We start from the raw sequence: 21,075 nt of genomic DNA, 5'->3' as shown, positions 1-21,075 counted from the left end.
CTTTTGTTTTTCCATTTCATTTCATTGTTTTCTTTCATTTATTTTGCTTTTTTTCCTGTCCCTTTTCGTCTGTTATTCATTTATTAATCTCCTTTCTTTAACCCATTATCTTTCTCATACTTTAGTTTTCTTTCTTTCTTCGTTTGTCATTCATTTATTTTTCCTTTCCTGAACCTTTTCTTTCGTTGTTCATTCAATAATGAATTCGCGCTTGCTTGTTCTTTTGTTCATTTTCTCTATTTTCTTGTGTCTTTCTTTTTTTTTTTTTTCTTCTTCTCGCCTTACACAGGTTTCAGTCAGGTGTCTTTTATTTTGATGTACGTATTTCCGGTTTTTCACATCCTGTGAAGAGGGCTGTTCAAGTTTGTGGATAAAATCTAACGGTACGCGGAGGAAAACATCGACAATAATTATTTCTTGAAGTGTGATGTCTACAGGTAGTCGTGATGGAGGGGTAAGTTTATCAGCTCTGCGTCAACACATTAACAATCGTGCGTGTTGTTCTCGCTAGTTGCAAGCTCGTCTAAAATGGCGAGTGTTTTAGCACTAGTGGTGTCTCGCGCGCGCGTATCTTACCTCTGGAAACAAGCAAAACCGATCAAAATTTAAAAAGACATCAATAGAAACTCGAGACCTATTTTTCCAAAGGTTCCCTTGAATGTGGTGACAGATAACTGACAGATTTGCCGAATAAATATTCAAATGATGCTTAATGTTTACAATTTTACATTTGGTTACTACTTGACAAATTAAGTACTTATTTGTTACTTTATTTTTCATGTTTTTGTTATTAGTAATGTTTTTAATTGAAAATTATGTATTATTGTGACATTGAATGCTACAGGTAGACAACAGTTTTTAAATAATGCAAACCATAAACATACGTTGTCATCATTGATAAGTTTGGGCTCAGTAAGATTTTTTTTTTTAATGTTTTTGAAAGGTTGGATTTATAGTAGAAACATTAATATTGTGAAATATTACAATATAAATAAAATTATAATTTTTAATGTATTTTTTAAGTTATTTATTCTTGTGATGGCAAAGCTGATTTGTTTTTAGCTTCATTACTCCAGTCGTCACTGTCACATGATTCTTCATAAATCATTCTGATATGCTGATTATGAAAAATGCAACATTTATGAAAAATTTATTTGAAATGGTAAATGCATTTATAATGCCAGAAAATATTCCTGTTACTTTTGAACAATTTAATGTGTGCTGCTGAATAAAAGTCTGAACAGTGGTGTGTGTGTGTGTGTATGTGTGAGAGAGAGTGTGTATATATATATATATATTTACTGTTCTGATTTATATAGTATTTCACCGTTAATACAATATTAATTTTTATATTTTTTCTTCATCTTTTAGTGGAACTGGAGTCTACTACCAAGCAATGCCTGCAGTGGGACCAGATGGGAAAAACGTCATGAAGTTGATCCCTGTCCAGAAAGTGAACGGACAGTTTTATCAGACGCCATTTAATACGGAAAGAGACAATGTGGATCCACAACTGAAAGCTTTTTCAAAATCTGTTCATCCTCCTGCTCCGTCTTCATCTCAAACACAGACTCGACTTCCAGAGGGACTTCCTCGACTTCAGCCTATAGCAGATGGACGGGTTGTTCTAAAAACCCTGCCAGAGTTTAGAACTTTAACTAACTCCATCAAAACTCAACCCAGTGTTACTAATAACTTCACCATTCACAATCCAAAGCAAGTGCATGTTCCTCTTACGACACACTCGCTTTCCCAGTATACAGTCCAGTTACCAACTCAACCCAATGGACAGAGCATGACTGCGGTTCAAACGCTGCCTGTTACCGTTAAGTCACCTGTTCTCCCAAACGGTCATTTCCTGCAGATCCCACCGAATGCGAAAGTTAGGACTCTGCCGGCAACTGCACTCCCGCAGTCCATCAAATGCCGGATAATGAACTCTGTGAATTACACTCCTAACCTTGGGAAGGGTCCACCCACAGTTGTGCTTGTGTCCCCTGTGAACTCTGTGAAGCTAAATTCTGACCAGCAAATGCTTTTGCTTGCTAAGCCGAGTCTAATAAACCCTCCTGAAAACTTGCAAACACCTGTTTGTGTTGCTAAAACTAATGAAGAAGCGAACACTCCCATTAAATGGGTTGTCCAGGAGGGAACAGGCGCAACCGCTCCTTGCCTTGTACCTTTATCGACACCCAACGCGAGCTCTGAGATCTTAAAAGCAGTCAAGCATCTCAACTCAGTCGCTACGGCAAATGAAATGACTGCAAGTAAAGCCACACCTCCTCAGGCCAGCCAAGAAAAGATCACTCCGGGCAAGGACAACGCATTGGTCATGTGCAACGGGAAAGTCTATTTTGTGGCCAAGAAAAATTCGGAGATCGCCAAGGATGTGATGATCAGCGAAGGTGGAAAAAAGGTGTTTGTCAGCACTTCTCCTGCCCTGCCCGCCAGCTCCGCTCTGGGGTCAAACTCTTCTAAGCGAGCCCCCCCAAAAAGTGTTAGTGAAATCATTGATCTCTGTGATGATGATGAGGAGACGTCCACGTGCCTGGGAGGCGCCCCGGGTAATTTGCCCACACCGAGTCAAACAGAGGTGGATGAGAGCGATGAAGACTCTAATGTAATATTTGTGTCATATATTCCACCAAAGTCAGGTGAAAAAGTGGCAAAATCTGTCTCTCTGAATGAAGGGGAAGAAGTTCAACACACAGAGATCAACACAAAATCTGTCTCTCTGAATGAAGGGGAAGAAGTTCAACACACAGAGATCAACACAAAATCTGTCTCTCTGAATGAAGGGGAAGAAGTTCAACACACAGAGATCAACACAAAATCTGTCTCTCTGAATGAACGGGGGAAAACAGCACATGCAGAAATGGAAAAAGATGTTTTGGATAATTCTTTTGCCAAAACGGGTGATGACAAAATGAATGTGAATGATGAGCAGGTCAAGGAAAATGAAATAGCTGAAAGTAACTTGAGTTGTGTTTCTGAAAATGTGAATATGGAGGCAGATAAAGACTTGGAGAGTAGAAGTCCACCAGAGACAAGATATCAAGCTGATGTAGCTGTCGCTGAAACTGTCAGCCTGTTGGAACAGCGCCAAACAGTCTGTGTTCATGCCACTGATAATACTGAAAAGGTAATATACCAAAATTAAGTTTTGTTAAATAGTAATGTAATATCTTTCAAAAGCCTGATATGTATTTGATGTGTTCTTCTCTCTTCTGTTTCAGGTCATTGGAAATCAAGCCTCTGATCAGAGCCGTCAACCCAAGAGTGACTTTCAGCTGAAAAAAGAATTCGGCATCACCTCTGACGTACAAATTTGCTTGCAAAGAGCAAAGCCGGCTGTGAAGCCAGATCAACAAACAGAGAGACTTATCATAAACAAACGCACATTAGACGGCCTTCGTAAAGTCCTCCAGGATTCAAAGCTGCAGTCAAAAATCCAGCACATGATCCAGGTGAGTTGCATATTTGTGCACCCAGACTGTGTTGTAATGTACAGTGCATGCAGTTTTAATGTGTATTAAAGAAGATGTTATTTTAAAATATTTCCAAATCAGCATTGTTTACTAAAATTATTTGCTAATTGAAATAAGTCTGAAATAAAATAAAATATAAATACTAGATGAAAAACAAACTTACAAAATGAAAATTAGAAATGTCGTCTTGGCAACCAACTGAAATAAAACAAGTTTAAGTTGAAATATCAAAAGTACTAAAACTAAAACTGAAAAAAAAGAAAGCTAAATAGAAATATTTAAAAACAAAAATAATAAAATGACGAAAATTAAATTAAATTTCTCAAATGTAAACTAAAATTCAAATGAAAACTTAAAATAGAAGAATAGTAGCTAATTAAAATATGAATAAATATTATTATAGTATATAAATATTACTAAAATTTAAATTATTTTAAATATTTCATAAATTAAGGACAAATTCACTTTTTTATGCTTTATTTTTTTATTTCTTTCCTGCCCAGCTCTTACACGTTTCTCTCTTTCTCCAGTTTGTCCTTGGGGAAAAAGTAACTTGCCTGACTGAACTTTGGAGGAGGTTTTGGAGGAGATATGACTCATAGCAACCACACTGATTAGTTTCATGTGTTTTTGTTCATTTTCTGTATTTATAGGTTCCCTACACAAAAACGGAGGAGGATGAAGGTCTGAAGGTCAAAAGAAAAAAGCGGGAGCAGGATGGGAGTCACGACATTCCTTCTCTACGCCCCTCAAATATTTCACCTGCCTTTAAATGCTCAGTTGTTCCCATGGAAAATGGTTTGATCTCACAGAACTGTCAAGAGGAGGTTTGTTCACCAACAGAATCTGCAGCTGATAAGGTTCATATGCGATCTGAAATGCCAGCAGATTGTACTGGTAACACATGCTGTCTTACTCCCTCACCCGAGCAAAACGCAACACAGACTGCTAGTCATCCCTTCTCACCTACGTCTGCAAGGAAGACGCCACCGCGCTCTAAAAAAGGGAAGGTGTGTACGGCCTGTCCCTGTGGGACTGTTTTAGGGCTTGCAGAAGCCACTTCTTCACTCCATACACAGGAGAAACCCAATCCATGTACTCTTGTCGAATCACACAAAGGGACAAGAAGAAGCCCAGTGGAGAGCCGCCAGCCTCAGAGACGTCAACCAAAAGATCAAGATCCTGTTAAGAAAGAAATGAAGAAACGGTTATCAAGAAGTCCATGTAAAGACATGGCTCCATTAGAAAGCTCTGCTAGTGAATCCTCACATGACATCTCCTCACCTAATAGTTTAAGTGCATCCTCTTCATCCAGTTTACAGGACTGCAACAACCAGATTGTACCGTGCTTAAGCGGAATAAAATACGCTAACATGTCGAGCAGGCACACGGATGCTGAAACATCTCAGCAAGACACCAGCCAGGTGCAGACAGCATCAAACGACCCCATCATACCATTCTCTAAGAAACACCCAGGTCCCAAAATAGACAACTTTCCAACCCAAGCGCTCTACTCGTCGGAAACGCTGGATGCTGAGGAGATAAAGCGGCAGGAGAGGATCAAACGTTTGAAGGATCTCCTGAAGGAGAAAGAGGCTGCGCTGGAGCGGATGCAACAAAGCATGAATGTTTAGTTGTGTCTGTTTATGTTTAAATAACTGTACACTGCATGAGAGACTGAATCTGACTGGGAATACCACCATTACATGTTTAAGAAAAAATGTACAGCATCTTTACTATGTTTTTTCCCTTTTTAACTTGTTTACTGGATCTCAAGTTTCCAGTTATATTTTATTCAGTGTTTGAGTACCTAAGTGTTTTGTGTTTGTCTTATTTATAGTTCGTTGCAATACTTTTAAGCAACTTTATATGCCATCTTTTTTTACATCTTTGTATGATTCATGTGCCTTCATTAATACTTGTTTTTCTGTAGTTAAATTCTTCTAAATTGTAACAGCCTAATTTTGAACTAAAAAGGTGATTTAATAAATAAAATGCACTTTTGGAGAACCCTTTGCTGGGTAAATGAAAAAGTGAAATCTGACATTAAAAAGTGAAATCTTTGTATGTTTTGATATAACTTTGAACTGTGTATCAGTTGCAGTACTAGTGTATTTGGACCCGTTTAGTCTGGACACAGCTATGCTTTGCTGAAATGTTGATTGTTTTTACCTTGCTAAGCTACAATTTAAGGCTTTTTGCAGCGTCTTCATTTGGCCAAGTTATCTTGGTACAATATTACAATTTAATTCGCCCTTTTGCTTCAGACAATGTTTCAAAGTCTTTATATAAAAGAAAACAATTTCATTCAGAAATGTTTGTGGCGTTATGTTGCATTCTCTCTCTGTTGCATGTGCCAGATTATTTACAATGCCAACATGTTAGAAAGTGTTTTCAAATTCGTAATAGAGCAAATGATTTGAAGATGAAGACCAGAGAGCTGATTCACAATGACTTTTTATGTTTAGCTCTTGATTAGGACACTACAAACATTGTTACGGACACATCAGTGTAAAGCAGATGTAACTGTATTACCTCACAACTATGTAAGCTACATTATTTCTTATAAAATGTACATTAGACTAATCACAGAAGCCAAGAGGTTAATGTAAATACCAAACCATTAATTATTAGAATCTCTCAACACAGTGATTTCATTTCTTCAGAGATTACTGGTTTCCTAGGTTGAAATTACACAGATTGAATGTTAGAAGTGGATCCAGTATGTTGGCAAAAGACAAATGACTGCTCAGTTTACCGTAAGTAGCTACATTCTGAAAATACCTTTAAGGCAGTTACTTTTTAACATTAAATTTTTTATTTTTTTGATGATGATGATGATGATGGTGATTTGTGATCTCTTTAAAGACATCGTAACACTCAGAAAAACAGTTTTCGTTTTTGATACCAAGACACGTTCTTCCAACTATTTGCATTTTTGTCGCACTGGAACATACTTCAGATCAAAACAGAAAGGAACTTAGATCATTAGATATAGTGCAAAGACATATATGTATAAAAGGCATATAAAATAAAATATTTACAAAAGACAATACAATTTTCAAAGGATATGTCCTGCACATTCCAGTAGACTCAAACACTGCAATGTTTTTGCCTAAACCTTCAGTGCAACAGCCAAAAAAAGTAGGCTTTTTGAAAAAATTGGGCCTCACTTAAAAATGTAAGTATGTTTTATTTTATAAAATATTGACATAAAAAAGCATACTTAAAGAAAGAAAAAAACAAAGTGACAAAACCAACTTTTTGCAGTCTATTTGTTTTTGTGTCAGAGATTAGCTGGGGGGTATTTCAGAAAGCAGGTTATGTGACACACCCGGGTATGTTTAATTGTAAGTTAAGCAGATAACTTCAACTTTCGGTTCCAAAAACAGAGGTAACTTTCAGGGTATGTAAGTAGCCATAGCAACCTACTCTGAACATGAGCTGCTCCAGAGCAGGTTCTGTTCCAGGGTTAGTTTACCTCAGAGGTGTCCATCGCATACGTGCCCTACTGATGAGGCTTCTGTGGGCATGACAGATTGCGCACAATATTATATATAGTTATACCTATAAATAAAGCGATAGTAAAGCAAGGTAATTTAAAAAAAAAAAGCTATTTATTTTTCTCATCTCACACATTGATCTGTGTTCAACAGGATGTTTGCTATAATGTATTTCTATGATAAAATACATATATGATATATTATATGTTACCTTTCAAGCAATGAAGAAGCAAAACGACTAAACAAAATGTAAATCTGCATTTAACAAAAGAAGCAGAAAGTAGTATGGCACGCTTTTCTTAGCGTCTGTTTTCATGGTGATTAGTCGATTCGGCGCTCTGTTGAGAATGTCTGGTGTTAACCATGAACATACTCTGAGTTGGCAGAACTAACTCCTGGACGCGTTTTTGGAACCAGCATACCTCGAGTAAGCAAGGTTCCTGCAAAGCAACTGAGAGTTCAGGGTATATGTGAGGGTAAGTTAACCTTGCTTTCTGGAATACCCCCCTGGTCTTTTAATGATATTGCTGTTCAGGCATGTTTACTCTAGAGCTGCAACTAGCTAGCTTTGTCTGGCCTCCTGGAATTACTCGTGTGGTAAAAGGTTTCACTGGGAAAAGTTCCTGGAGGTCCTCAAGCTTCTCCACCACGTCAAGGTCACAGCACACGGAGAAGACGCCAATGCAGAGATTGGACCGCTGGAGAGATTCACACATGTAGGGATTCAGGCATGAAGGTGAGGTTACTAACACTGACATTGTTTTCCTCCCTGTAAACAAACATATCTACATAAATTAGGTTTATTATAACTTCATGTCACCTAAATGCCTAGAATGAAGAAAGTTATCACTTCTTACGGTGTGTTTCACATGGGTTATGTTGGATTTGCAGAGGTTTCTTCAACAGGATGCTGTTGAGTGTAACACCAACCAAGATCAGTCAACATCCAGGCAAATCATGAAGACTGTTTCATGAACTCAAATCAAAGTAAGATTTTTTTTTAAGAATCAAACATGATAAGTATAAATGTACAATAAGTGATTGACACATTTCAATTATCGAAAAATGCAGCATTATTATTTAAATTTAAAGAATTAAAGGACCTACTTTAAGTTTACAACCTAGAAAAAAGAGAGAAAATATTTGTGGTGAAAATACAAACAAGTACAACAGTGCAACATACACAATACATTCTCTAACATGACTGACTACTGCAATAAAATAAGCCCAATTAAATTGTGAAAACTGGAAAGTCTCTGCTAAAACAACATTTTAATTGTGCGTATTTATTTACATTGTACAATTGTATGTATATTATAGAAGCATTTCTGGACCCAATTAACAAACTTAATGAGAATAAAAATTTTAACTGATAAATTAAACTGATCTCTATACAAGCAGCATCACATGAATTCATTACAATTTGTTAATTTCTGTACAAGTTTCAGCAAAAATCCATCACACAAATCAAACCATTCTGCATTTTGTGAAAAATGTAATTCAGATAAATCCTGCATGCACTCACCTGTGATATATTGGTGTAGAATTATGTAAAACAATGCTAATGATGTTAAAACCATTGGCAATATGAGACCATATCTTTCCCGTCTTTTTGATGTACATGTGACATCTTTTACAGAGCTGCCATTTTCTGTCTGTATTTCATTCCTAGCTGTACAACTGAAAAAAACAACAAAAAAACAATATAAATAACAGATAAAAAAGTTACTACTGGGAGTAAAAATATTTCACCTACTCTGTCCACTTGGTGCACTTCAGACCTGATGGAGAATAAAACCCAGCAGTGCAGTTCACACAAACTGTGTCTGAATTCCTTGTTCCTATAGGCAAATACAGAGTGTTCTCAGAAATTAACCTTAATTTTGAGTGAACTACATCTTTAAATATTGAATAATGATAATGATTTAAAAAAAAAAATATTCAGAAACAATACCTGGTGTTTTTGTTTCTTGTCCTTTTTCACAAACACTGTGTTTTAGAGCCTGACGGCACTGTGAATTGGAGTACTCAACGCAGTGATATCCATCAAGCACGTCACAGACAGTGTCTTTAATTGTAGTGCATTTACTCTGGATGTAAATTCCTTGATCTAAAAACGCACATTTAACAACACTTTCATATAGGCAATACAAGAAAATTACAATTTCTGAAGTTAATAAAAATACATTAAAAATACAAACATACTTTCATCACAGTTTCCACATATGAAGCATTTGTGAAGACCATTAGGTTCACTCATGAATGTTCCTGGAGCGCAAGGTTGACATGTGGTGCTAAAATCCTCTCTACAGTCAGTGCGAACTACTGATCCTACAAACAACACAAAGTAATAGTTGTTAAGTTTTTAACCTCAGGGGAGCAGACCAGACATTCAACCAATGTAATAATGCATACGACCCTGCTATGTTGTTTGTATTAGTTTAAAACTAAAGCATGCAGTTATAAGTGATTGTGATAACAGAATTTAACAGGTGTAGAAAAATGTCTACATCGGATGCGAGCAAGGCATATCTGTGATAAGTTTGCATAATTCATGAATAGATAATCAATCATTTGTTTCACTTTGGAACAGTCTTCCTAACATTGTCCGAGAAGCAAACACACTCTGTCAGTTCAAAGCTAGACTAAAAACACATCTCTTTGACCTAGCATACACATAACACTTATATTCTTCTATAGCATTATAGACTTATATAATTTAATGTTAGGCTGCATAGATTAGGTCAGCCGGAACCGGGAACACTTCCCATAACTCCTGATGTACTTGTTACATCATAAGTAGAATGGCATCTACGCTAATATTAGTCTCTCTGTTTATCCCGAGGTTTACCACAGACCGCAGGATCCAGATCTGATGAAGGACCTGCGCCTGGACGCGACAACAACGCGGTCCTGAAGTGTCAACTAGTCTCTCCCCTGTGAAGGCCTCCCTCTCCTCCCTTTACCTCTCTACAGATAAAGCGTTGTCGGGATAATTCCGGTTCGCGTGGCTATGCAAAAGCGATAAAAATTCTGTATCATACATTTTAAGGCCAAACAAGTAGTTTGTTGAGGGTTGGTTTGTAGGGAAGGACTACATGCCTGCGCACATAATATTCGCATCCCCATAGACTGAACTCGTAATATGCATATGCACGCACGCCATCAGCGTTCTCACAGGTTCGCATTTTTTAAGTTTGCGCAGAGAGTTTTCTGTTAGAACAGTGTCATGTTAGCAGCCCCTAAGTTAATAACCAATGATCGTTGCGACGGAAGTGAATCAATCAAAACTAACTTTAGCTGGACAATAACTTTATTCTAGAGTGACTGTAGTCCCTTGGACTATTTTAACAATGTCTTTACCAACTTTTCTGGGCTGGCAGATGAATTTACCTTGCAGCCTATGAAGGAGTGAGCCAGCTCTCAGATTTCATCAAAAATATCTTAATTTGTGTTCCGAAGATCAAAAAGAAACGAAAGTCTTACAGGGTTGGAACAATGTGAGGGTGGGTAGGCCTAATTACTGACAGAATTTTCATTTTTGGGTGAACTAACCCTTTAAGTCTAAGTCTAACTAACCAACTAATTGAAACGTTGGTTTTCATGCTAAAATTTCATAAGAAAACATATAATCTAGTATTTGTCAATACAAAATTATAAAATAATAGTATCTTCTAAAAAGTATAATATATTATACTCTAAAATATAATATTATCTTTTTTATCGCCTTTTTTTATTACATAACATATTTTAGTAGTTATCATAAATTAGGTATCATTTGAAAGCTTACGATCTCAGAATTCATCCTGGGAAAACTGTTTTGAAATTGGACATTGTGTTACCATAGAAACGGTACTCTAAATTATTTTATCAGGCTCCTCCCCTTTTGGGCATCATTATGTTTCATAATTTATGATCAAAATATTTTCTAATCTTGACAAAACACATATTGTCAGAAAGGTCTGAGTCTCAAGGTTCCATATTTTGTGACAGTAGTGATATTTGGACAGAAATTTATTAATTTGTTATGGTAGAATGCATACAGTTAAATTCAATGGAATTTCATGACACCCGGTGGCTAATTTTTGGTAATGCGCCTAAACAAAATCTCATGGGAACTTCAATTTTTGTGATATCAACTTCAAATTTGGAACACAACTTGGTTAGATATATGGCTTTGATTTTATAGTAATTTTTTTGTAAAACATATTTTGTAAAATATATATTTTATATAAAAGAAAAATATTAAATTATATTTGATTTAATGTAAATTTAAACTTCCATAACTTTTTCATACTTTAATTTTTTGAAGTGCCTTCAATAGCAATAATCTGCTATTTTTTCCCTTTAAAACAAGACCAAACTTAGGTCTATACTCCAAAGCATTCTTGAATTATAACCATTTAAGCTTGAATAGTGCATTTTAATGTCCATTCTCAAAAAGGGGGTGACAGTTAAGGGGTTAAGGCATTGATGGATGGACCCAAGACGTAGACAGACCCTCTTCACGACCGCGAGGACACATATTGGAAGCGTATATATGTCAGCGGCACATCAGTCAGCAGAATGACATGAAGCATCAGCTGTAAGCGCAAGGCAAGATTTCAGCAACGATTGCATGGGTGAATAATTTTTATCCTAATGTATATTCTAGAAAAATTAATAGTATACACCGTGATTGCTACTACATCTGCGTATACATAGGCCTATTCTGTTTTTAAATGTTTAATATTTCAAATATGAATCATATAATAGTAAAGTTAAACTATAAAAAAACTAATGCAATACATATAGAATATAATTCACGAAACGTCAGCTACTACTACAAATGAAGCAGTTTATTTCAGATGTGTCAAAACAATAGACTAAAAAAAAGTCACAACCACTGATCAGTGGTCACAACGTGTCGCTCATCCGGGTTTTAGCTATTGAAATTTGTCATTTGAAATAAATTGAAAGGGAGAAAAATAGTTTAATGCTGCACATTATAAAAATGTCAATGGTAATAGGATATCACTTATTATTTAAAATGTGCTTAATAATTTTTGTGAGCCTACCTACCAATATTGCACATTGGACAACACTCTCCAACAGCTGATTTATATTCACTCGGGCCACAATCTTTTCCAAACCCGAGACGTGTACAAAGAACTGTTAAGGGAAAAAAGAATACACCAATTTGTACCGACATTTAAAACTGTAATTATTTAATGATCAACTGAATGTGAATATAACTTTCACTTTCGAGAAGTCTTTGCCATTATTATCCACCTTATTCGTACGCCCCATGACGCTTTGCGCGAATTATGGGTGTAACTTCCGTTAAGCTGTAAACAATCAGTGAAATGCTCGCTCCATGAACGCAATACGTTAAAAAGAGTGTCACATTGAGATGACATTAATCTACTCACCCTTCAACCATCGAACATTAAAAGTAAATTTAAAAGTGTAAGCATCAACATATGAAGGACTAAAAATGACAGAACGAAAAATAAATACATAAATAAATAAAAGTAGAAATAAATAAATAAATGCAGAAATAATAGTAAAAATAAATACATTTTGGTAATATAAATGGCTATTTCTGTATTTTTACATGTATTTATTTATTTATTTATGCATTTCTATATGTATTTATACATTTATTTATATATTTATGTATTTATATATTTATTTATTTATATATCTATATATGTATTTATACATTTATTTATTCCTACATTTATTTATTTCTGTATTTCCACATTTCTACATTTATTTATTTCTATATTTCCACATTTCTACATTTATTTATTTCTGTATTTCCACATTTCTACATTTATTTATTTCTGTATTTCCACATTTCTTTTTCCCTGCGCATGTATGCTAATTGACCAATGGCTAAGCCATGCCCCCAAACGCGATGAGCCAATCACAGTACGCATAGCTAACCCAATGCACTTGGACATTCCCATTGCAATGCATTGCGGTTATCAGTTTTCATTCGTTTTTATGTTTTTTCTTGTCATTTTGACTTTTAAACAGCGTGTGTGTGTGATTTTGGTTGGGTGACAGTTGTAGGTTACAGTTTGACAAGAGTTTACAGTTTGACAAAAGCACAATGTTGTGTTTTACACAAATATAAGTAGGCTAAACACTTTGCAGTTTTAATTATGTCCTGTATGAACAAAATGGAGTATGTTTATATGTTTCCACTGTTCGATCGCGCCCCGGCGCCCGCTCTCTGACACACACACACACACACACACACACACACACATTCCAGCAATGCAATCTTGACATCGCAGCCTGTTCATTATTCTGCGCTCCCACCAAACGCGAATAGAGCGTCAAATTCGCGCGTATCCGCGTCTAGTTCGACGCTTGAACATTTTGAATCCAAAGCGAATAGGACGCGCGTATAAAGCGAGCGTTTGAAGCGAAATAGCACCAAACTATAACGTTTACACTGTGAACTGTAAATCTTTGTTCTGGAGCTGAAGCTTATCGACCTTCTCAACAATAAAATTATTAATATAACCCTCCAATGCATATTTAAGGCCCTTTTGGTGACATCGAGATGATATATAATCTTTCTGTCTCCAAAAAATCATCAATTGCCTCCTGTGAAATGTCTCCTACTGTGACAGCTGCCAAAGCGCCTGTTACCGAATGTTGACTGAGTGAGTGGAGGGGGCGTGGTTAGCCATTGGTTAATTAGCATACATGCGCAGGGAAAAATAAATGTAGAAATGTGGAAATACAGAAATAAATAAATGTAGAAATACAGAAATAAATAAATGTAGAAATGTGGAAATACAGAAATAAATAAATGTAGGAATAAATAAATACATATATAAATATATAAATAAATAAATATATAAATACATAAATGTATAAATACATAAATAAATACATATAGAAATGCATAAATAAATAAATACATGTAAAAATACAGAAATAGCCATTTATATTACCAAAATGTATTTATTTTTACTATTATTTCTGCATTTATTTATTTCTACTTTTATTTATTTATTTTTCGTTCTGTCATTTTTAGTCCTTCATATTAACAAGGTACTTTCAACAGACCAAATAACCCCAAAAGCGAGTAATATATCTGTATTTAACTTATGTTGCCTTAATCAAAAATGTTTATTAACTTCAGCATTACGTGATACTATTTCAAAGTGATTTCCGTCATTTTGACAGATTATAAATTGCATTTACCTGTGAAAACAAACCTGGAAAGAGACGTGAGGATTTGAGAAGAATAACGAGATTCTTCGTTCATTCCAGTGAATTATTAATGGAATTATCGTAAATTAAATTCGGGAGAACAGACCACAAATGTGCAGTATATGTAGTAATTTTTCATACTTTTACAGCGGCTTGCAAAGGAAAAAAAGAAAATAATCACGAGGAAAAGAAAGCAAGGGTTGAAAAGAGCTCTTGCCATAGATATTCTTGTTATAACGTCACGTTAAAATACCAAGTATAACGTTATTTTCATGATGTCTGAACAGAAATCATGAAGGAAAATTGACAGCTCATCCAGTCAATCTGACAGATCAGCTTATTTGTAGGGCAACCTTATGATTTGAAATGATTCGTTTCAGCCTTTTTGAATGTAATTTCCCCAGACCGGAAGTGCACCCATAATTCAAAACGCAGTAAGATCGTCAGGAATAAGGTGGATAAAGGCCAGTACACACTTCAACGACAACAGACACCGGGTTTTGTCTGATTAGCGCGTTACTTATCCTCGTTCGGCGTATGTCTGAGAAATGACGCACTGAAATATGGCGTCTGCTCGAATTGTTCGTCGTCTGTCGGTGCAGTGTGACTACTATTAGACATTCTCTGCTACTAGGTCATTTATGCGTTGTCTTTTTAAATCTCCACAACCGGAACACTCTTGCTCTTACCGTAAAGAAAAATGGCAATCACAAACGTCGTTGTCATGTCGTACAGTTTGTAAAAACACCATCTTTCTTTGTCCTTGTCCTTTGTTTTTAAACCGCCATTTTTCTAGTGGTACTCAATGTAGACTCAAATGACTGCTTCCGCATACGCCGCACCCACAACGTCGTTGACACTAAAATTTTAAATTATTGAAGACGTTGATCACGACGTGATTTAGCCAGTACAGTAACAAGTAAACAAAGGGAATAACAACGGATATACAATACAATGAACAAAGAATAAGATAATATTGCTTTTAACAGAAAACGGCTTTGATGTTCTCTTCTTGACTGGAGTTGTTGGAATCAGGCCATCCATGGTCATTGTCCAAAGCAGGGTCAACGTTTTTTTAGGACATGGTCCCCTTAGGCGAGAGACATGGAGCATACAAAAGCTAAGCATATAGCCTTTGACATTAACAGAAATCAACAATATTTTGATAGTTATAATGTGTTAAGACCATAGATAAGAACTATGCAGTTTATTGTTGTTGCACATGCGTCATTGTCTGTATATTACTTTTCATTGTTTAAATTGACATGTATGCATCATAACAAGATTACATGTTGCAATAAAAATAACAATTCATTAGTTGTTCACAGTTGTTGTAAGTTCATTTTGTCATCTGATGGACAATTCAACATTCACCTGAACTTTAGCTTCAATTTTACTAAAACGTTTAATTTTACTGTGAGATGGATAAGAATCAAATCACTGAGCAACTGAAATTAGTGAGGGTGCTCTAAAGTGCAGTTGCAATAAGCAATGGCTCCATCATACGAATAGTGAGACATTTAAGATTCGTTACAAGTAATTTTATCAGCCTATTAGTATGGATTTAAGCTAATATTTCGCACCAACAGAGCCTGGGCCGGATTCTGAACTGTTGTGATTCTGTGGAAAGAAAAGGATTATTAATAATTTGCTCCACTGTTCAGCCATTTTTCTCTTTCTCTTCATGTGATCTGTAAAAAGTCTCAACATAAAAATGGCCTGTATAATAGCCTACACTTTTTCATCCTTGGTCTTTTTATTTCACTGCACTACTTGTGTCAGGCAAATGACGGAAAGCAGTGAGAGGGTAGACTACATAGTGATGGGTGTTAGACTGGCACTTGGAAATTTTGTTGATCTGGTAAACCCATGAATCAGAGACTGGTTTTAACTGATCTTTGGTCAGTTTTATAATTTAGGTTCAGTTTCAATGACATAATGTGTGTAAAATGGAAAATTTTTGACTGATATTTTATTATCTTGGCCTGATTAGCCAAGCCCTCTTAAAAACAAAAACAAACACAACAAATTAATTAAAGAAATGTACCTACACACTTCGTTTTATGATAGATTAGGCCTATATTTAATAGACTTTAATACACTGAAAACTAGGGCTGTCAAACGATTAATCGCATCCAAAATAAAAGTTTGTGTTTATAATTTATGTCTGTGTACGGAGTATAATTATTTTCTATATATAAATACACACACATGCATATATATATTTAAGAAAATGTGTTATTTATATGTAAAATATTTATATATAATATAAATATATATACACAGTATATACATGCAAATATTTCTTAAATATATACATGCATGTGTGCGTATTTATATATAGAAAATAATTATACACAGTACACACACATATATTATGTAAAAACAAACTTTTATTTTGGATGCGATTAATCACGATTAATTGTTTAACAGCCCTACTGAAAACATTTACAATTGGTTAAAAAGTGACATCACACATGTGTTGGTTGTTTTCTTGTTACACTATGTCGCCAGCATGTGGTTTTTCAAGCAATTTTAAAGAGTGAATCACTTGGTTCAATCAATTAAGAGATTTAAATGGCTCAGTTTCTCCCATCATAGTCTAGACAGGAAACGAATATCTGAAAATAATTGCAGTGTCATGCATATTTTATTTTTTCCCTAAAGTCCATTTTGTCAGTAAAATGTTTTTGCACCAAAAGTACTCTATTTATTTAATGTCTCACACCAAGACTCTGACCCTTAAAATTAAACAGGCCATTTTTTTCTGCTTTGTCTTCAAGACTAAGATTACAACACCCTCTTCACGCAGTTTTTAGGGCCAACATAATTTGCCCCATCAATCAATAACAGCATTCTTGCAAAGCCTGCATTACATTGTGACAAAATACACACTGAAAAGAAAAACTTAATCTGTTCTTAGAGGAGCAGCAAATGAATGAGTATGGCCGTTTTAAACTGTCAGCAACATTCTGGTTGTTTAATCAGAGATAAAAAGTAACTGGATGTCATTTGGAGATTGTGAGACATAGATTCAAAAATGTCTGGACCTTTACTAGCAAGCACTTTTTCAAAGGAAGAACTACACAACTGGTTTCATTTCAGCACCATTATATAAGGCCCTAATGATCAGCTGTTGGTTCTTACCTAATCCTGGTTTATCAAAGTAGGTTCAACGAAGTCTGTCCTTTCTGTACAAAAACAGAAATTATTTCAGCATAATAAAGCTTTATGTAAAACCTTTAGACTGTTTCCTATTATAATCCTATTTTAAATGTTTAACATAGAAGTGGTCAAATATTCACTTACTGGTTCTGGATCATCCTCTGTTGCTTGCTGTGGTGTTTTGTAACGTTTATCTGCAATATAAAAAGTATTAACACTGCTAATGCTAATAATACTAACATGTTAAAATTAGTACATAATGTAATTTTCTTATAAGAATTTAGTTCTTACGTTTATTACGGCAACATGCTTTATGTTTTCTGTATATGATGCATGTTATTAAGGGCACCAAAACAGCAACAAGAACTGTAACTGTGACTCCAACTGTAAGTCCAACTGAAGTCACTTCCTTACATTCAGCATCAGAAGATGTTGTTCCTGCTTTTATTTCTATAAGTCCCGTAATATCACATCTGAAAATGTTTAACTCAATAATATTAGTATATCCAGTCTTATTAGTGTAATCTTTAATTAATATTTGTAAATCTGTCAACACTACTCACTTTGAATGTGGTTGGCATGCCATTAGAGAGCCATTTGAATAAGTACCATCTGTGCAGTCAGCACACACAGTATCAGTAAATGCTGTTCCTGTAAAAATATCGAGAGCCTGAATGAGATACAAAATGTTAACAAAGCTGATACTAAGGTTACTGGGGTAATCAAAAAAAATACAGATTACCTCGTAATTGAGTCAAAATTGTTCAATACAGGAAACAAGCTTGTGCTAAATTTTAAGTACTAAAAATTATTTGCATTATTGTTTTAAAACTTCTACAATTAAGTATATACACACACTCACCTGTTTGTTTAATATATTGTCCAGGTTTACATTTAGAGTGTTCCACAGCAAATTTACAGCTGCCTTTATTTGGTTCAATGCAGTGAAATCCTTCATGTGGCTCACAAATTGTGTTTGCAGAGCGTGTGCAGGCTTTCCGCACTCTTAGTTCTCGGACTGTGGACTCAAAAACAAAGCACCTCATCATATCTCAAGTGTAATGCATTAGACAGCACTTCATTATTAGTTTTATATCTCTTTATTTTAAGTTATTGCATTTATCACTGGGCACACACCCGCATCACACACAGTGCAGGGAAAACATGCGTTGAGTCCGTTGGGTTGATCTGTGTACGTTGATGCAGGACATGGAACACAAGTTGTACTGGTATCTTCAGTGCAATGCCAATAAACACGGTTTCCTAAAAAAAAAAAAAAAGATTGTGTTTAATCAGCTGAATTCTAGTCATACAGATGTGTGGTTACAGCCAAAAACATCTACACATAAGATATGACATAACAGGTTCTTATTTTTTTTATTTCTTTACGGAATCAATAGTTTAAATGAGTTCATTGTGTAATACAATTTTGAAAACAGTGCATCTTTGGGCTTCTGGCCTTTAAAGCATACTTGGACTGACTTTAAAATGTTTATTTAAACTCTTTAGGATCTATAAATTCCTATTATGTTATATTGGTTAACAACATTACTTAAGGCGGGAACACATGTGTAGTGCACTATTCAGGGGTTCTCAAACCTGTCCTTATAACAAGTATCACTACACATTATATATTTTGAATTAGCTAATTCAACTCATCAGCCGAATTTACTCAGAGTAAGCGGATAACCTCCACTTTTGGGTCCAAAACCTGGCCAGAAGCCTAAAATCTGCAGACTTGCTCCGACTTTTGACAACTAGCATCGACTTCTCCAGACTGCAAATCAGGGCAAAAATCTGTGTAAAAGTTGTGTAGTGTATTCTAGTATGGAACCCAAAATAAAAAATGTTTTACTGTACCGGGAGCACACATGGGGCAACATTCTCCATTTATCTCATATTCAGCACGGGCACATCCACAGAAACAAAGTTCAAAATTAGCAACGATGACAATGCCAACAGTGGATATAATGGTCCTTAACAATAACATGTCCATTTACAGTGCAAGGGAGGTTTATTTAGTCCACTTGAAAGTGAAAAAAAACGATTCACCCTCAGACTTCATGAACCTATTTTTTTCACAACTTCACATTAAATAGTAGATTAGATGCCGGAATACTTTGGCATTCCTGTCGACTGAGAGGTGCTTTAGCTCTGTGTTTATATGCATATAAAGGTTATCTCAGATCCTGATGACAGGCTGTCTGCCTTTAGATGATCAGCATCAGCTTGATGGAGTCTTTAGATGTTTTGGAAGAACACTCCACCAGACATTTCTTCCTCCTCACACTCGACATGACTCCTCTTCAGTAAGCAAAGTAATCAGCTGAATTCTGTGAAGAGTTGAAATAAAATGGTTATAGCCAATGCTCTATGTTAATGCACCATTATGAGGCCTGCTTTAAAGGTGCCACAGAGTTGTTTGTTAAAGTGGTCACATCAGTATTTGATATACAAAGTGTTGTGAACTTAGAATCGAAAGACCAGGAGACTTGGTTGTTTCTTCAGCAGGATTCTTTATTGAGAACACGAGCTGTCGGTAGCTGCAGTCACCAAGTCTGACGTGAAATGTTCTCTTACAGTTTATATACATTTAGGGGCAGGAACTGAAAAAGACAGGTTTAGGAACCGGTTCTAGACTGAGAGCATTGCCCACCCTAATCCACTCAGCATATCTATTCGAACACTGAGACCCGAGTACAGGACTGGCTGGACTTTCTTGCTAAAACACAAACTCCAAGAGTTTCAGTAAAACAGGACTGACCAGAGTCTTTTGCTAGAAAACTCTGATAATCATAATTTATACCTAACTTTAACATGCTAAATTCAATGTAAACCTAAATTAAACATTTTAATAAATCTGGATTCCCACACTTGCCCCTTTGAGAGTCTAAAAAAAACTCACAAAATACAAATTTATACACTTAAAAGTTAATTCTTGTAACTTGTGTAAGTTACAGGCACATCAAGTTCTGTGTTGTTCATCTGTAATTGCATGCTGACACAGAAAAAAACATGCAATTAGGGTCCGTGAAGTTCTTACGGGTAATATTCTTTTATGGTTGGACCAGTCATTTTCTCGTGCGAGGCGTGAGTCATTTGTTGAATGAAACACTTGATACTGTGGAAGCATACGTAGAATGCCAGTAGGAGAAATAACAGCAGCATTGCTATTTCTTTAAACCACAGCCAGGGTTTACCTATCAAGTTTCCGAACCATGAAGAATTGTCTCCAGTCATCTGGTGTAATTTTGTTGAAAGATCAAGAATGTCTTGTTGGATTTTGTTCAAGTTCTCTGTTGGATCCATTAACCCGGTGCAGCACTCAGGTACACCATACGATGGGATTAATGCTCCAAGAGTTCTTGACCACCACGTTTGAACACAAGTGAGTCCTGGAATGCAGCCATCTTTGTTGGTAGAAGGAGCTGAATCATGTAACTGTGGAGAGCTTGGGGTGGAGTGTGTATTTTCTCTGATAGCTGGTAGAACATAAACCAGGGTGCACCTGCCGTTGAATTGGCTGGGTAGGATGCTGTAGACAGAGATAGGGTGTGCAACCCATGGGATTCCGGCTCCTACTGAAGGTGCATGTGGCATGCAAACGTTCTTTCCAGCAAACAAGGACATATTCATCAGCTCTAAGAAGATGTTGTTTCTGGGGTCCACACTTTGTGCGATGTCCATGATGGTTAGTAGTA

General features: G+C 35.7%; 3 protein-coding genes across 8 annotated transcripts in view; 1 reads left to right on the top strand and 2 right to left on the bottom strand.

The window, feature by feature from the left end:
• The first annotated feature begins 314 nt into the window (after window positions 1-314).
• Window positions 315-5,803, top strand: lrif1 (ligand dependent nuclear receptor interacting factor 1). Its single transcript, XM_079896123.1, has 4 exons — window positions 315-454; window positions 1,372-3,142; window positions 3,237-3,467; window positions 4,142-5,803. The coding sequence occupies exons 1-4, from the start codon at window positions 447-449 to the stop codon at window positions 5,120-5,122; spliced, it is 2,991 nt and encodes a 996-aa protein (XP_079752249.1). The 5' UTR covers window positions 315-446; the 3' UTR covers window positions 5,123-5,803.
• Window positions 5,804-6,320: 517 nt separating this feature from the next.
• Window positions 6,321-15,299, bottom strand: LOC307173198 (tumor necrosis factor receptor superfamily member 14). Of its 4 annotated transcripts, XM_079896130.1 has the most exons (9): window positions 14,899-15,024; window positions 12,053-12,142; window positions 9,197-9,322; window positions 8,946-9,101; window positions 8,748-8,832; window positions 8,517-8,671; window positions 8,099-8,112; window positions 7,849-7,901; window positions 6,321-7,760 (listed from the first exon to the last, which is right to left on the bottom strand). In XM_079896130.1, exons 1-8 carry the CDS (start codon window positions 14,933-14,935, stop codon window positions 7,866-7,868), a joined length of 699 nt encoding a protein of 232 aa, XP_079752256.1. In that variant the 5' UTR covers window positions 14,936-15,024; the 3' UTR covers window positions 6,321-7,760; window positions 7,849-7,865. The 4 variants fall into 4 exon arrangements, with proteins under 4 accessions (XP_079752256.1, XP_079752254.1, XP_079752257.1 ...); XM_079896128.1 differs by lacking the exon at window positions 8,099-8,112 and having other exon boundaries at window positions 8,513-8,671; window positions 14,899-15,299; XM_079896131.1 differs by lacking the exon at window positions 8,099-8,112.
• Window positions 15,300-15,412: 113 nt separating this feature from the next.
• The window catches only part of LOC307173200 (tumor necrosis factor receptor superfamily member 14-like), a 50,796-nt gene continuing 45,133 nt past the window's right edge, over window positions 15,413-21,075 (bottom strand). The window contains exons 1-8 of one of the 3 annotated variants that reach the window (XM_079896136.1): window positions 19,235-19,632; window positions 18,512-18,637; window positions 18,237-18,392; window positions 17,938-18,025; window positions 17,666-17,847; window positions 17,519-17,568; window positions 17,357-17,400; window positions 15,785-15,829 (exon numbers count right to left, since the gene is read on the bottom strand). In XM_079896136.1, the coding sequence (XP_079752262.1) occupies window positions 17,371-17,400; window positions 17,519-17,568; window positions 17,666-17,847; window positions 17,938-18,025; window positions 18,237-18,392; window positions 18,512-18,637; window positions 19,235-19,370 (768 nt within the window). In that variant the 5' untranslated portion in view covers window positions 19,371-19,632 and the 3' untranslated portion in view covers window positions 15,785-15,829; window positions 17,357-17,370. Of the gene's footprint in view, window positions 15,830-17,356; window positions 17,401-17,518; window positions 17,569-17,665; window positions 17,848-17,937; window positions 18,026-18,236; window positions 18,393-18,511; window positions 18,638-19,234; window positions 19,633-21,075 lie in introns of those variants that run through there. The other 2 variants (XM_079896134.1, XM_079896135.1) reach the window with 2 other exon arrangements.

This window comes from Squalius cephalus (assembly GCF_949319135.1).
Source record: "Squalius cephalus genome assembly, chromosome: 16".
Lineage (NCBI taxonomy): Eukaryota > Metazoa > Chordata > Actinopteri > Cypriniformes > Leuciscidae > Squalius > Squalius cephalus.
Note: the sequence above shows the minus strand (reverse complement) of the source record. Positions and strands in the feature narration are given on the sequence as shown.

Bases quoted from the DNA above. Each gene is read 5' to 3' on its own strand.
- LOC307173198 (XM_079896128.1), bottom strand. From the start codon at position 14,935: ATGACAACGACGTTTGTGATTGCCATTTTTCTTTACG. The intron at 8,833-8,945 runs GTATTGTTTCTG...ATTTGCCTATAG, and splicing joins ACAAGAAACAAAAACACCAG to GAACAAGGAATTCAGACACA. The intron at 7,902-8,512 runs GTGCATGCAGGA...TACACTCAACAG, and splicing joins CACCAATATATCACAGGTGA to CATCCTGTTGAAGAAACCTC.
- lrif1 (XM_079896123.1), top strand. The intron at 3,143-3,236 runs GTAATATACCAA...CTTCTGTTTCAG, and splicing joins CCACTGATAATACTGAAAAG to GTCATTGGAAATCAAGCCTC. The intron at 3,468-4,141 runs GTGAGTTGCATA...CTGTATTTATAG, and splicing joins AAATCCAGCACATGATCCAG to GTTCCCTACACAAAAACGGA.